We start from the raw sequence: 16897 nt of genomic DNA on the forward strand, positions 1-16897 counted from the left end.
TATTGCTTTGGCTTATGAGAATTTAAGGCAAAATTTCCTGATTCACCACTGCTTGCAGCAGAAGTATTTCCTAGCAAGATCTCATAATTAAGTAGTTCAGCCTGAAAATCTTCAAATGAAAAAGTTGCATCGTGAGATGCAAAGTTGAAGGAGGTGATAAATGCAGTGTATACTGGATTCAAACCTTCTAAGATGTATGATATGAGATCATCGTCTTCTACATTCTTTCCAATAGCTGTGAGTTGGTCATCCCAAGACTTGGGTTGACTGAGATACTCTGAGCAAGAGCGAGAGCCCTTCTAAAAGGATTGTAATTGACGTTTTAGATATGCAACTCGTGATTGAGATTGTGATGCAAATCTTGAAGTGAGTTCCACACTTGTCTTGATGTTCCAAGTCCATAAGGGAGGAAAGCACATTGTTAGACAATGTGGTTGTAAACCATCCAAGAAGGTATTGATCCTTCTTTTGCCATATAGAATAGCTAGGATTAATCACATCAGTGATATTTCCATTGTCATCAACTAGGAACTTGGGAGGGCATGACTCAGTGCTATCAACAATGCCCATAAGTTCATGACTTTTAAAGATAAGAATGAACTAAGAAACCCAGTTTAAATAATTTATACCATCTAATTTGGTAGAAATCTAGTGATTGATTGTTGGTAATACAAAGGAAGTTGTAGAGGAGGCCATAATGAATGGTAGGATTAAGGAGTTATCTGTTTGATGCTATGATACCATGACAGATTTAGAAATGAAATGGTTTTGATAAGAAATCAAGTCTGAGAACCTTTGCTATTCATACTTGAATGTATCATGTACACGTAAAATCGAATTAATACAAATTAGTATATAATCACAGCTGACCTTCCATCTATAATATGATACGCACTATGAGTTGCTGCTAGCTAGATTGCCTTTTATAGAATATTGGGCTTGTGACTCTTGTGGCATTGCTTGAATCTCAAGGAGGTGTGAATTTGATTCTTGAATCTCAGGAAGTTGTGCATCTGATATAAATCTAGTGGTTTGGTAAGTACTGTCTTGACATTGACTACAAAAGGTTGGCTACAAAAGGGCACTAGGAGGGTAAAATCTCATATGATCTTTTCTCTTGTGGGTAATAATGTCACTATTTTTTTTTTATCTTAAATTTTATAATCTTGAATTGCACAGGTTGACATAACACATTTTAATATATAATAACGGGTAATGTAAGGTACAAGTTCTAAATAGATAAGTTCTGTTCAAGTCTTTAATAAAAAAATAGATCCCACTAAAAAATAATTGTTTTTTTTATACTTTTTAAGGTGTGGTCTATTTTTTTAAAAAAGCATGCAGGAGATTTATATATTTGAGATTTATACAAATAATTTTTCTTAAAAAAAAATTCTGGGCTACTTCGATAATTCAATAGATGTCAAATCATACATATATATATATATATATATATATATATATATATATATATATATATATTGATCCCATAATTTGGAGTTGTAACAAGGAGTTTCCTTTTTCCCTGGCTTTGTCTGGCAAATCTTGTGCTGAACTTCGATTGGAAATTGCGTGGTGAAGCAGGAGGACAGGATCTGAACATGACTGAATCTATATATTAGCCTCACCATTCATTCATTGAAACTTTCCTCTTACAGCAGTTGCAACTCCACAATTTTGATTAATTAGTAAATATTCAATACGAATAGAAAAAAGAACACCAATTCTTGTTTGGATAGCAAGAATTAATGATCTACTACTTTCATGCAAGTAATTTCGTAGCTCCTTTTTTCAAGGTATACCTTCTAATGCTTTCTCTCGCTTCCAAGTATATGGAGAATAAAGGGCTTGTTTGGTTACTAATTTTTTTCGAAAATCTTAAAAGATTTCAAAAAATTCAAAAACTTTCAACAAAACATTTTCAAATCTAAAAAAAAAGAGAAAAAAATATCTCTCAAAATAGATCGACCCCTCCAAAATCTTGTTTGGCAGTTTAACTAAAATTTTTTCAAAATATTAATTTTTAAAATTAAACCAAACATCTTTAATTCCTTACAAAATTTCTATTTAACTTTTCATACAACTTTTCAACTATAATTATTCTCTTTTACAAACTCCAATTATTTTCAAAAAATAAATTTATTCAAAATATCTCTCTTTATAATTTCTAAAATCCATTATAAGAAAAACTCTCAAATATTCTCATAACCAAATATACGAGATTACGATTCACAAGTGTGTGGTTATTTATTCAATGACAAATGTTAGGTACTATAGAAAGAAAAATCATGAAAGTAAATTCACAAGTAGTGTATATATATATATATATATATATATATATATTTAATTTGTTATTGTTGAGTCATATGGTATACCTCATCCATTCATGTGTTAAATGATTATAAATCTCAAAAACATTACATCTCTTTTCATGTATAGCATCTTGTCGTCTTTCCTCTATCTATAGATTCTCATTGCAATTAGTGATCAAATAAAATGAAGTTCAGACAACTTCAAAGTAAACTTATAAACCAAATTAAAAGTAGAATAAAATTAAGAGAAATATAACATATATATATATAAAAAATTATATAAAAGTAAATTTATAACTTGATGCAGATTTATGAAATCTGTTAGATTTAATTTACATAAAAGTAACTTTACAATTGACATACTATATTAAATCATATCAATTTATAAGTTAATTTATATTTGTGTAATTTATTTATGATTAAAATATTTCTCTAAAATTAAATATTTATGTTTGTTTTGATTGCCATGCGATAAAGAGAGCTCCAACAGTTGAACAATGTACATTTGTTTGCCTGCCAATAGAGCATCGACTCATGCAGAGATACGTCCTTGCTATGAATCCCTTAGTTATCTATGGCGTTCCCTTTCTTCTATTTGTATTACTCTTTCTCCCCAAATGGCTCTCCATAACCCCTCCTAAAAACGTGCCGCCTTCACCGCCAAAGCTTCCACTCCTTGGGAACCTCCACCAACTAGGTTTGTATCCTCATCGCTCCCTTTCTGCACTGGCTCAACGCCATGGCCCGCTCATGCTGCTTCACATCGGCCGTCGGCGTGCGCTAATCGCGTCGTCTGCAGACACTGCTCGCGAGATCATGAAAACCCATGATTTCATCTTCTCCAACAGACCAAAACTAAGCATATCCGACAGACTTCTCTATGATGGTAAGGATGTGTCAACAGCTCCGTATGGGGAGTATTGGAGACAGCTGAGAAGCATTTGCGTGCTCCAGCTTTTAAGCAACAAGAGGGTTCAGTCTTTTCGAGCTGTAAGGGAAGAAGCAGTAGCCTTTTTCCTGGAGAAGATCAGAGATGATCAGTGCTGTTCGTTGTCATTGCCGGTAAATTTAGGCGAGATGTTTGCATCGCTAACCAATGATATCATTTGCAGAGTGGCTTTTGGGAAGAAGTATAATGCAGGTGATCAAGATGGGAAGAAGTTTGGAAAGTTGTTGGGAGAGCTTATGAAACTGTTGGGTACTTTCAATGTGGGGGACTACATTCCATGGCTTACATGGGTAAACCGCATCAATGGTATTGATGCTCGAGTGGAGAAAGTCTACAAAGAGTTTGATCAGTTTTTGGATGGCATACTTGAACAGCACAAAAGACAGAGCAGAAATGGGGACGGAAGTACTGTTCTAGGTGAAGATAGAAAAGATCTGGTGGACGTTTTGCTCGAGATTCAAAAGGACAACGCTGCTGGCCGTGCGCCCGCCTTGGACGAAGAAAGCATCAAAGCACTAATCTTGGTACTCTCTCTCTCTCTCTCTCTCTCTCTCTCTGAATTCAAAAAGAAGATTATTATATATGATTAATTTAACCCAAAAAGGGGGAAAAGATCCTCATTGCCGGTGTTGTCAAATTAACCAAAAATGATTTAAAAAGAGTAAAAAAAATGAAAAGATTATTATTGCAGTTGTGAAATGTTTCTTCCGGCGAACTAATTAATAAATTTATTATATAAAAAAAATATTTATTATAAAGTAGATCATTTAACATATTACATCAAATTACATTAATTTTTAAATTTATTTTTATAACGTTCACACGTGAATCTACCACTTCTCATTGTACTTATTTATTTATTTTTAAGGAAAAAGATGACCACACCTCTATTTATTAATAATAAAAACTCTCTTTCAAGCAGGAGGACGATGATGATTACAACAATAATCCCAACCAAAGTTTCAACCAAAACAAAAAAATATCACCTAACGTCTAACATAAAGAATATCCCATCTATATGTACGAATGAGACTCCTAAGTGTGTGTTTGGATATTGAAGTGAGTTAAGTTGAGTTAAGTTAAGATGATAAAATATTGTTAAAATATTATTTTTTAATATTATTATTATTTTAAAATTTAAAAAAGTAGAATTATTTATTATATTTTGTATTGAAATTTGAAAAAATTGTAATGATGAATTGAGATGAGTTTGGCAACCAAACTCACCCTAAGCCTCCCCGGACCAAACTACTCTCCAAAGAAATCCTAAGTTCCTCCATTAGTCCCATGTTTAGTTGAAAAATCCGCCTCCATGTTTGCTTCTCTAAACACATGCCTAAACTGAATATTAAGAGAAGAAATAATAGACTGAAGTTCTTTCTAAAAATCCCATAAATACCAATAATTACAAGTCCCGAGATAAACAACCCACCAAGACACTTCTCATTATGCTTAAAGTTCATTATTAGATAGATCTAATTGGATTAAAATCGTGGGTTGTGACGACATTTCCGTGAACATTTAATTAAGATAGATCATAAACTGTCCACAGTGCTACCTATATCCACCATGATTTTTCAGAATTCTCAATCTGCAAAGTGGTTCTGGTGTTGTGGTTGGTGTTATGAAAAGTCCGAGCTTGGGCTTCTACTGCATGTCGACAAAAAATAGGCAACCAGCTTTCTTAGTTCAGCCTGGCTTCAAAATGTGCGAGTATATAGGATTATTTTGACTTATGATAAATCATGCAAAAATAATGCTTCCTTCTCATATAAAATATATATATGGATTGATTTTGTTTCTCTGTGAATATCTGAATCGATTTCATGCCTAGCTTGGTGGCAATTTTTACATGTTTTCTGTTGCAAAAGTTTCCATCTTTTCCATATAAATTTAAGTCTAGTACCTTCGATTATTGCAGAATATGTTTGCTGCTGGAACTGATACTACTTACACAGTCCTAGAGTGGGCAATGTCAGAACTCTTAAGGCACCCTAGAGTCATGAAGAAACTGCAAGATGAGGTAAGGGGGATTTCCCAAGCAAAAACCAGCATAAACGAGAAAGACATAGAGAAAATGCAGTACTTGAAAGCAGTGACCAAAGAGACCCTTCGGTTATATCCTCCATTCCCATTATTAGTTCCCAGAGAATCAACCCAAGATGTTGAAGTAAAGGGCTATCACATTGCTGCTGGAACCATAGCTTTCATTAATGCATGGGCAATTGGAAGGGACCCTGCATTGTGGGAAGAACCTGAGGAGTTTCGACCCGAGAGGTTCTTGAATTCTTCTATAGATTTCAGAGGACATGATTTCCAACTGATCCCATTTGGAGCTGGAAGAAGGGGATGCCCAGGAATCACATTTGCCATGGCTACCAATGAGCTTGTGTTGGCCAATCTTGTGCACAAGTTTGATTGGGCATTGCCTGGTGATGCATGTGTGGAGGATTTGAACATGACCCAATGTATTGGTCTTACCGTCCATAGAAAAGTTCCCCTCCTTGCTGTTGCAAGTACTCCTACGTATAAGTCGGGGAAATAATTCTACTATTTATGGTGGTGGATAGCTATGTCAATGTGTTGCTTTGGAAATAATGAAATAATTTTACCATCTATAAGTCGGTTTAAAAACATATCATTTGTTGTAGAGAAGTGTTATTTATTATTCGTTTAATCATCATCCCCTGATATGGTATCAAATTAATGACCAATACCAAAGGTGTGTTCCGCCAACTCGATCTCCAATCGATTCAATCTCCAGCCCCTTAAGTTTCCACTTAAATGTATTATTCCTTCTGATCCGTTGCAGATGATTTGCAACAAAGAAATTCTGCTACGATACTAATGAGTAATCAAGCTTCAAGTTGATAAAGCTTGGATCGTCTATACAATGGAAAGCACCCTTCTTGAGCGATAAACCGCGTCTAGAAGACCACCGCTATTCAACCCATGCAATATTATTCTTTCAAACGCTAAGGTAATTACCATGACTCAAAGGCCACGATATTTTCATCCTTACGCTTATGACTTGTCTGATCTACAATGACAACTTCTTCCTTGAATAGCTCTCACTCAGCTTTATGAACACCATTGGGCTTTCTAGAATCAATCTCTCTTTCTGGGGGAGGAGGAGAGTGATGGAGGAGAAGCCAATTGCTAGGCTAGAGTCGGCGATGGCTCAACTGGAGGCACTATGTTATGATTTCAATTCAATTGTAATGAAATTTAATAGAAGGAATGGAGTGAAGATCGAATTATTTGGAAATTATGTAATATTATTGATAAGAGGGATTGTTCGAGGCAATCCTAGCCTCTAAGAACTTCAATGAGCATACATTTTTCAGATGATTTTTCCCTCATCCGGTTTCTTGCTCTAATACTGTTCCCAAGGCTAACAAAGTAAACAAATATATATACTCTTAACATGTGTAAAGCAAATAACGGAATTACAAAGAAATGCAAATGAAATAACATTAGTTTGAAGTGTGGAAATGACCCTAATAACTAAAAGGAAACACTATGTTTCAAGCTGGCAGTCTCTTGTGCTCCTTCTTCTCGCAAAATGTTGTATTCCATTGAATGCCAAAATGTTGTGTCCCACTTAGTGATACGATGCGTTTAAGTCCCCCTCCTTCTGCACGACAAAGACAACTCTAGTCTTGACTAAACTAACACTTATGCTACTCAATTCCAAGTTCCACTCTGTGAGGCTCATAACACTCTCTCCCACTTAATGAACCTTACCCACAAAGTGTGGGTAAAGTTCTTGAAGCTTCTAGAGGAGCTCCCAACTATTGTCTTCAGATGACGCCCCAACCCACTTGATTAATACTTTAGTGACAGAATGGTGGCCCTGGCGTTTGAGGAGTCTATCAAGAATGGCTTCAGGCTCGGGTTGTATCTCCCCACCTACGTTGATGGGGTGCAGGGAGGGAATGGATTGAATCTGGCTTCCAAGTTTCCATTTGAGGCAAGAAATGTGGAAAACATAGTTGATTCTTGAGGTGGCCAGTAGGTTGAGTCGATAGGCCACCTTCCCCAGTACTTGAATCACTTGGAAAGGCCCGTAGAATTTCGGTGACACTCAGGTTGTGTCGCACCATTAGAGAGTTTTGTCTGTAGGCTGCAATCAAAGGTAAACCTAGTCCCTTTTTCAAACTTCCTCTCAGTTCTCTTTTTATCCGCATAAAACTTCATTCAGTGCTGTGCAATTTCCATATTTTTCTTTCAATAGTCCCCTGATCTGTATCTTGGTGCCTAGTAGTTGGTCAATAGAGTCCTTAGATGCAGTCCCTAGTATGTAGGATGTGAGTTTAGGTGAAGGGTAGCCATACAAGGCCTCAAAATGGGAGATCTTGGTGCAGGTGTGTTATGAACTATCATACCACCATTTGCCCATAAGCGACCATTGAACCCAACCTTTCGGCTTAGATCCTGCATAACACCTTAAGTAACCCTCTAGGCACTAATTCAGGGCTTCAATTTGACCATTTATATCTGAATGGTAAGCTGAGCTATAGTTCAAGGACGAATCTTGCACGATAAACAAGCTCTTCCAAAAGCAACTTAAAACACTGGGTGTCTGTTTGAGATTGTGGTCTTCGGGAGGCCATGAAATTTAAAAACTTCATTTTGGAACATGGAGGCAACCCTAGAAGCTGTGTAGGGGTGGGATAGAGCTAGAAAGTGACCATACTTTGTTAACCAATCAACCACCACCAAAATGACACTAGCACCCTCTGATAAGGGCAATCCCTCAATAAACTCCAGGGAGATCTCCTCCCAGGCTTGCCCTGGAATGGAGAGAATTTGGAGGATACTCGTAGGGGAGATTGTTTGATGTTTGTTAATCTGGCTGACATCACACTCTCTAACCAATTTTCTTTATATCTTTCTCCATCCATTTCCAAAAAAGGCCCTTCTTTGCACTATGATAGATTTTAAGATATCCCGAATGCCCTGCCTATGGATTCACATGTATAAATTGAAGGACCTTCTCCTTAAAATGGGAATTAGGGTCTAGTACAAACCTCCCCTTTTTTAGTATGAGCCCTTGCTTGAAATGTAAAATCCTTGAGGGCTTCCTGATTATTCTGAAGTTTGGATAGAAGTTCCTTCAATTCAGGTGAGATAGAATAGCTAATTTTGAGCTCATCAATCTATTCATACTGGGGTCGGGAAGGAGATAATAGTCAACATCCCTTCTGATTTTTCTTCTTGCTCATGCTTTCTAAAAAGAGCATCCGCTATCTTATTCTCCATGCCCTTTTGTACTCAATTTGGAAGTTATAACTCATAAGCTTCGTAACTCATTTTTGTTGAACCACAATCCTCACCTTTTGCTCCAATAAAAATTTTAAAGCATGTTGATCTGTTTTTATAATGAAGGACTGGCCCAATAAGCAGGGCCGCCACTTTTGCAAAATTGTAACAAGGGCCAACATTTCATAGGTGGATAAAGCAATATTAGCCCTCCCTTCTAAAGCCTTGCTAAGATAGTCTATAGGCTGCCCCCTCTGCATTAGGGCAAACCCTATTCCACAACCACTTGGGTCACATTCTTTGGTGAAAGGATGAGAGAAATTAGGTAACTTTAGTACTAGGGGGTGTGTTACACTTGCCTTGAGCTCTTGAAAAGCCTTGGTAGTTAGTACTCTCATCCTATGTAAATGAATTCTTTCTTAAAATGATAGTCAAAGGGATAGCAATGAGGCCATAGTATTTGATAAACTTCCTGTAGTACCCCGTTAAACCCGAGAATCCCCTAAAGGATTTGGTGTTGGTTAGAATTGGCCAATCAAGCATAGAAGCCACCTTTTTGGGGTCAACTTTTACCCCTTTTGCCGATACCATATGCCCCAATGGTAGGGATTTTCATATATGAGAGATAAACCTTGAGAGATTTATATATGAGAGGGGTTCTACTTTTCATCACAATGGTAGCATAATTCCCTTTTCCTCTTTTCATCCATTTGTATTGAGGATATTTTCCCTGTAGTTGTGGAGTATTTATGCCCTTTATTATGTGTTTATGCTTGTGGAATCCACTGACTCAGGCTACTCCCTGACTAAGTGTTGCCATTATCTACCCAACCCTTTATTGATTTCTTGGCACTGGCGAAGTGTTCTTCCTAGATTTTAGCTAAACCAAATGTAGCACTGAGATTCACAGGATTGAGCATTCAGATTGGAAGCTAAATCTCATCCTTGAAGCCACTAAGGAAGCAGCTTAGCTTATGTGAGTCCAAGAGCCTCTTCAGCTGATTCGACATAGCTTCAAATTGGGCTTTGTAAGCAGCCACTTTTGAAATTTGTTCAAGTCTTGTAAGTGCCTCCATGGGCTTATCATAGGCAGTGGGTCCAAACCGGATTTGCAAGGCTCTAGTAAACATCTCCTAGGCACTGAATTGTCCACTCTCTATAGCATCTTGATGTGATATGAAGCCATAAGCAAATGATGAGCAGGTTGGGTTTGATGGAAGTTAAAGTAATATGTGGCCTTGAAAATCCAACTTGTTGGATTTTCTCCATAAAAATGGAGGAATTCCAGTCTCATAGCTCTATTAGAGCCTCTGCGATGATCCTGGATCTCAAGATCTTGTTCCAAGTGTGGATCTCAATCAACCATTTGAGTCTAGTTGGTGATAATGGCCTTCATCATTCGGTCAATTGAGCAAGTCTCTCCCTCATTTACTTACTCTCCTCTTGGGTTTCAACTTGCATTTGAAGTGCTTCCTGCTTTTGCTTAAATCAAGTGCCTTCTGCCATCAAGATCAGTGGCTTTAGATACCAATTGTAATGATTCCAATTCAATTCTAATAAAGTTTAATGGAAGGAATGTAATGAATATCGAATTCTCTGGAAATGATGTAATATTACTGATAAGAGGGATTGTTTGAGGCAACCCTAACCTCTAAGAACTTCAATGAGCATACATTTTTTAGATGATTTTTCCCTTATTTAGTCCCTCCCTCTTATACTGCCTCCATGGCTAACAAACTAAGTAAATAGACTCTTGACACATGTAAAAGCAAATAACAGAATTACAAAGAAATACAAATGAAATAACAACAGTCTAAAATGTGGAAATGACCGTAATAACTAAAAGGAAACACTGCATTTCAAGATGGCAGTCCCTCGTGCTCATTCTTCTCATTAAACGCCGAGTTCCACTAAATGTCAAAATGCTATGTCCCACCAAGTGATACTCTGCGTTTAAGTCCCCCTCCTTTCTGCACAACAAAGCCAATTCTAGTCTTGGTTGAACTAAACACTTCACCTATTCAATTCCTAATTCCACTCCGTGAGGCTGATAACACACTATCGATCAGGTTCGGTTTGGGAGGTGTACTTGGGATAAAAGGAGAAACGACATCAAATCCATTGATTGTGGCATTTGTTGATCTAATTGCGTAGTATTTAAGTAGGGTTTCCAGCGTCGCTAAGAAGATTGGGGGATTAGTATCGAAGGCCACTAAGACACTGCAAAAAGCCTTTAATGTTCGGAAGGATATTCTCATCAAGGCCAAACTAACTCAGGTTCGGTATTTTGTTAGTAAATAAGATAATTCTCGATGCATTTTAAGCTCTCTTGATATACAAAATTAGAAAAATTTCAATCTGTGTCGTCTGGCATTTGGTGCTTAAAACAATTTGAAACTGTGGATGCTCCTCCATAGATTAAACTGTAAATAAAATACATGAAATATAAATAAAAAAATAGACATCAAGATTTACATGAATCAACACTAAAGTCTAGAGAGATAGACGTCAAGATTTTGTAATTCAACACTAAGGTCTATGTCCACAAGTTTGAAATCCACTTTGTTCTCTATATAATGGTAAATATGCAGGTTTTGCAGGTTTGGGAGATGAGATAAGAATTTTGTGTTTTATTTGAAAGTTTAAAATATTATATTTTAATATTATTATTGTGTTGGGATTTGAAAAACTTGAATTGTTTATTATATTTTATATGGAGATTTGAAAAATATGTAATGATAAGATGAAATGAGATGAAAATTTTGTATTTCATCCCACCCCCAAACCTGCAAGATACTTAGAATATCTTAATATATCTGTGAATAGTAGTGAAATGGTTTGAATTAAGATGTTTTATTGAGTTTTGAAAAATGAGAGACAAAGTTGAGTAAAATATTATAAAATTAAAAAATTATTTGAAAATTATTTTTTAATATTATTTTTATTTTAAATTATTTTTTAAAATTTATTGTTTTTTGTGTTTTATTTGAGAGTTTGAAAAAGTTATAATAATTAGGTAATGATTAGATGAAAAAATTAAAAATTAAAAATTAAAAAATATTTTGTGTTTGAGTGATGTTTGATAATGAAATATCTAAGAATACTTGAGAATAATTATGTTGTCAAACGGATCCGAAGAGTGAATATAGACCCTAGGTTTGTAGAAGTCTCCTCCTATCTCTCTCATTTTTTCCCCTTTTAAGTTATCTCTTTTGTTTTATGTCTTATCCCACATTTTTAACCTCATTTCACTCGTCACTTTCCCCATTTTGCAAGTTATCAAATTATCAGCTTTATTCTTTATCTCTTAACAGGTTTCGTCTTCTATTTTCTTGCTTGGTTATGAACCTTTATCATCATCATCTCATGGGTTGGATCACATGTTTATCTTATCCCCAACACTAACGGAACTTGAAAGTAAAAGACCAAGAAGACTTGTATGGATATTTCTTTTTTAATGCAAATTTGTTTGATCTTTGCACTTGGTTTGCAAAAGTTATAAAATATTTAAATTATTATAAAATAAAATTAAAAATTATATATAATTAAATATTTATACTTTGATTGGTGGGTCTACGAGAAGTAATAATAAAGTTTAAACCAAAGTAATCACTATTATTTTAAATTAAACTTTGAATTGGTCATCAATGATACTTATGGTCTCAAACACGTGTAGTTCAAATTTTTGTCTATATCAGTTATCATTATCGATATAGCCATCTCACATTTTTATGTTTCAAACTCCACCAAACATGGATGTAGGTGTTAATTAGATATAACAAGTAAAACACAATTGAATTTGGCACGTTGTCAAACTACTACTTCTTCAAAGTTCAACCATTCTTGTAATTATTTCCTTTCATTTTCCATTTTATACTCAACTTGTAATAGTAGCTTTTATTTTATCATGTATTTTTGTCATTGTGTGGGTAAAATAAAAAAAATAAAAATAAAGACTCAAAAAAGAAGTGAAAATATATACCTCATTCTCGTGTGAGCTCACCCACATGGAAAATAGGTGAAGGGAGAACCTTCCATATTGCTCTTTTGGTAACAAAACGAGAGTCCGTCATGAGAGTCTATGTAAAGAGAAATGTTATATATACAATTTTTTTTTTCTTTTAATAGAATGTGAGAGTGTTTTTTATAAGATGTAAGGTGTGAGATAGTAAATAGTGACTGATGAGAAGAATTATTCCTATACAAAACATGACCTTTATGTCTTCTACCTTGTAGTAGTTGCCTGATGGGAGACACATCTCGACACATTTATTATTAAATGAGTAGTACTATATATATGTATGATTTTACGCATAATATTATACATATTGAATGTCAACTCCATTTTATCCGTTTTTCTTTTCTAATTTGAATTTAAAAATTTTCATCATTTCAATAGTACTAGACATGTTCGCACATATTGAATCTCTCTCCCCGTAAAAGAGTAGCAACCATCCCAATTTTATTGATTGCCCTTGCTTATGGTGGAGGAATACCGTGATAACAAGCAGGATACTTGGGACTTACAAAAATTTAATAAAACCATCCCAGACATAAAAAACCAATAAAATAAAAACAACCTATACAATAAACTAAATAAATAAAACAATAAAAACCAATCTAAACATGCCTATTTTTAAACCAAAACCAATAAAGCAAAACCCCAAAAAAATTTAAATCCTGAGGCCAGGAAAACCCAAATTTTCAAGACGAAGAATACCTTTCAAGATCCGTGGCAAATTCTGATGTCCTTCGTAAGTAAAATTCCATCAAAACTCGCCTTGCCGTGCTAGAAAATCCGCCGCTTGATTACCTTCCCGAAATTGATGTACTACCCTAAATTGAACCCCTTCAAGAGCAGTACTATAATTTAAAAATGAGAATAATACTTAAATATTAAATAATAAAATTTTATTGAAAAATTATGAGATGCAAAACAAATATTAATATTGTTTTGATTAATAATATCTATAAGTACTATAACAATTTGAAATAAAATCTAATTTTTCTGTAAATCGAGTATCATCCCTTATTCATATATATGCTTCTTTCAATACTCAATTTTGAAAGCAAATAATACCATCAATATCAAAATAAACATCATATTTTATAAATTAATATTCAAGAGTACTAATATATCATCATTTTGCTACTTCTATTCCAATTTCACTATTGTCTGAAAATTTTGTACATTTTGAGTAAGATTTTTTTTATTAAAACTTTTATATTTACTGGTTTTGTTTTTTTAACAAAATTTACCATTTAAGATTAATTTTATTTTAGCCAAAACTTTTTCCTTATTTTATGCTAACAAATATTTTTATGTAGTTTATTTTTAGGGTCATAATATTTTTTTTTTCTTTTTAGCGATGGCCTTAAGCAGTGGCCTTGGTTGCCTATCCCTTGAGCTAGGGCTACTTTAAGGGGATGTTTGGAAACAATTTTCATCTCATCTCATCTCATCTCATTTCTTTTCCAAACATTATTTAAGCACAAATACTTTCAAACTAATCATTACAACTTTTTCAAACTTTTAAACAAAAAATAATTCAACTTTTTTAAATCTTAAAACAAAAATTATATTAAAAAATTATATTCTGACAATATTTTAAATTTATAATATTTTTTGTTCAACTTTTTATTTCTCTTTTCTCAAAACTCAATAAATACTTAAGTACTCAAACTATCTCACTACTATTCACAAACCATTTTATTACTATTCATAAAATTTTCATCTTATCTCATTCTCCAAGCACCCCCTAAGCCTCTAAAAGTACTTGATCAACATTAACAATTCTTCTAAGAGTTCTTTATCATTGGTTTAGTTATAAAAGAAATTGGACTGAAGTTGGATCCTTTCATTTTATTTATGCATCATTTCATCCAACGTGACCAAAAAACAACAAGTTGCATCCATGTATTAATACCTAAAAAAATAATCTTTTTTATATATATATATATATATCATCTTAACTTTCATGGAAGATATGCAAAATGAAAATGATCATAGATCCATTGCCCTTGACCTTATGGAATGTTAGTTTGTTTGCTAGCTATTGGAGATCATGACCCCCGCGGCCGGGTGTTGCATGGCTGTCTGTTGATCAATATTTAACCAAAGATTGACTTAATTAATTAATGTACTCCATCAAAGTATATATATATTAATCATAGTTTACTTTGTGATGGATGTTAAATTATGCCGACCAAACCTCGTAGATCGAATATTGTAACATGCATGCATGAGACGTTGTAACACAAAGTAAATAGGCTTTAAGATCATCTTTGAAATAATATATATATACAGTTTTGTTCTTAATTGTTAAGTTATGCCATCTGTTCAAGTGCTAAATGACAATAAATTAAAGTAATTTTAGATATCATGAAATCTTAAATGCCAAGATTAATATTACGCTTTCTTTTATTTATAAGATTTTTGTCATATTTTCGATCTCTGTAATTAAGCAAATGATCTACAAATTAGTAACAAATAGACTAAAATTAGAAATTAATAATTTTTTTTTTCTGCACATGGTGCACGACTAGTAATTTAGATAAGGAAGAAAGGAAAACCAGAGTGACTTGTTCGTAACGCTAAGATACAACTTTTATTAAGTTTCTCTCATTCCATTTAAAAAAAAAAAAAAATGGGGTCTACAATGGAAATTTATGTGAATTCGAAGTGTAACATACTATTTTTTTTTTAAAAGAAATCATATTTGCAGATTTAAGATATGTAAATGATAATAATATTTAAATAATAAATAATAAATTTTTATTAAGAATTTCTGATATGCAAAACAAATATTAATATTGTTTTGATTAGTAATATCATTATAAGTACTATAAGAATGTGAAAGAGAATCTATTTTTTTCAGTAAATAAAGTATTATCCCTTATCTAGATATATATATATTTATATATATATATATATATATATATATATACTTCTTTTTACTACATGATTTTGAATACTTCTTTTTAATACATAATTTTGAAAAAAAAATAATGTCATCAATATCAAAATAAACATCATATTTTATAAAATATTTAAGAGTAATATATCATCATTTTGCTGTTTTATTCCAATTTTACTATTGTCCGAAAATTTTGCATATTTTCAGTAAGATTTTTTTTAGTAAAACTTCTATATTTAATGGTTTTTCTTTTTTACCAAATTTTACCATTTAAGATTGATTTTATTTTATGCAAAGGGGATGGCGGGGCCTTAGTAGCCTACTCTTGAGCCGGATGTTTGGAAACAATTTACATTTCATATCATCCCATCTCATTTCCTTTCCAAACATTATTAAAAAAATAAATACTTTCAAACTAATCATTACAACTTTTCCAAACTTTCAAACAAAAAACAATTCAACATTTTTAAATCTCAAAACAAAAATAATATTAAAAAATTATATTCTAACAATATTTTAAATTTATAATATTTTTTATTAACTTTTTATTTCTCCTTAAAATATTTTTTATTCAACATTTTATCTCTCCTTTCTTAAAACTCAATAAATATTTAACTTAAACTATCTCATTACTATTCACAAACTATCTTACTACTATTCATAAAATTCTCATCTTATCTCATTTTCTAAACATCCTCACCTCTAACAGTTGATCAACATTAAACAATTCTTCTAAGAGTTCTCTACCATATTTTCTCTTTCATGCATGTCTTTCAAATTAAATTAATTTCACAACATTGTCGTTTTTGTAAAAGTTAATCTTTAAATAAATGCAACTATACCGCTTTAATTATAACCTTCACTTTGCCCTATTGATGTGGTACCACCATATGGTATCACATGGTTTATTAAAAAAATAACATAAAGGGTAGAAGGAATATATATAGGATTTTAATCTTCTCTTTTTGTGTTTTGGGACCCAATTTTATTTTGAAGTGGTCGTACCACATGATCAATAGAATAAAATGAACGGTATAACTAAGGTGGCATAGTAGCAGTTCTCTAATCTTTATGGTTGGTTCAATTATAAAAAGTAATTGGACTGAAGTTGGATCCTTTCATTTTATTTATGCATCATTTCATCCAACGTGACCAAATAACAAAAAGTTGCATCCATGTATTAATACCTAAAAAATAATCTTATATATATATATATATCATCTTAGCTTTCATGGAAGATATGCAAAATCACAATGATAGACATTGCCCTTGACCTTCTGGAAATGTTAGTTTGTTTGCTAGCTATTGGGGATCACGACCCCCGGCCCGTGGGTGTTGCTGTCTGTTGATCAATTTACCAAAGATTGACTTAATTAATTAATGTACTCCATTTTAAAAAAAAAAAAGGGTCTACAATGGAAATTTATGTGAATTCTAAGTGTAATATACTATTT

At 33.1% G+C, this 16897-nt stretch overlaps 1 protein-coding gene across 1 annotated transcript; it reads left to right on the top strand.

Annotated features, from left to right (window-relative positions):
* The first annotated feature begins 2846 nt into the window (after positions 1-2846).
* LOC108986713 (cytochrome P450 71A6-like) lies at positions 2847-5806 on the top strand. Its single transcript, XM_018959421.2, has 2 exons — positions 2847-3785; positions 5183-5806. Exons 1-2 carry the CDS (start codon positions 2847-2849, stop codon positions 5804-5806), a joined length of 1563 nt encoding a protein of 520 aa, XP_018814966.2.
* Positions 5807-16897: the final 11091 nt, after the last annotated feature.

This window comes from Juglans regia, chromosome 9, assembly GCF_001411555.2.
Source record: "Juglans regia cultivar Chandler chromosome 9, Walnut 2.0, whole genome shotgun sequence".
NCBI lineage: Eukaryota > Viridiplantae > Streptophyta > Magnoliopsida > Fagales > Juglandaceae > Juglans > Juglans regia.

Excerpts from the sequence above, each read along its gene's own strand:
- LOC108986713 (XM_018959421.2), top strand. The coding sequence starts at position 2,847 with ATGCAGAGATACGTCCTTGCTATGAATCCCTTAGTTATCTATGGCGTT. Across the intron at positions 3,786-5,182 it reads GCATCAAAGCACTAATCTTG|AATATGTTTGCTGCTGGAAC; the intron begins GTACTCTCTCTC and ends CGATTATTGCAG.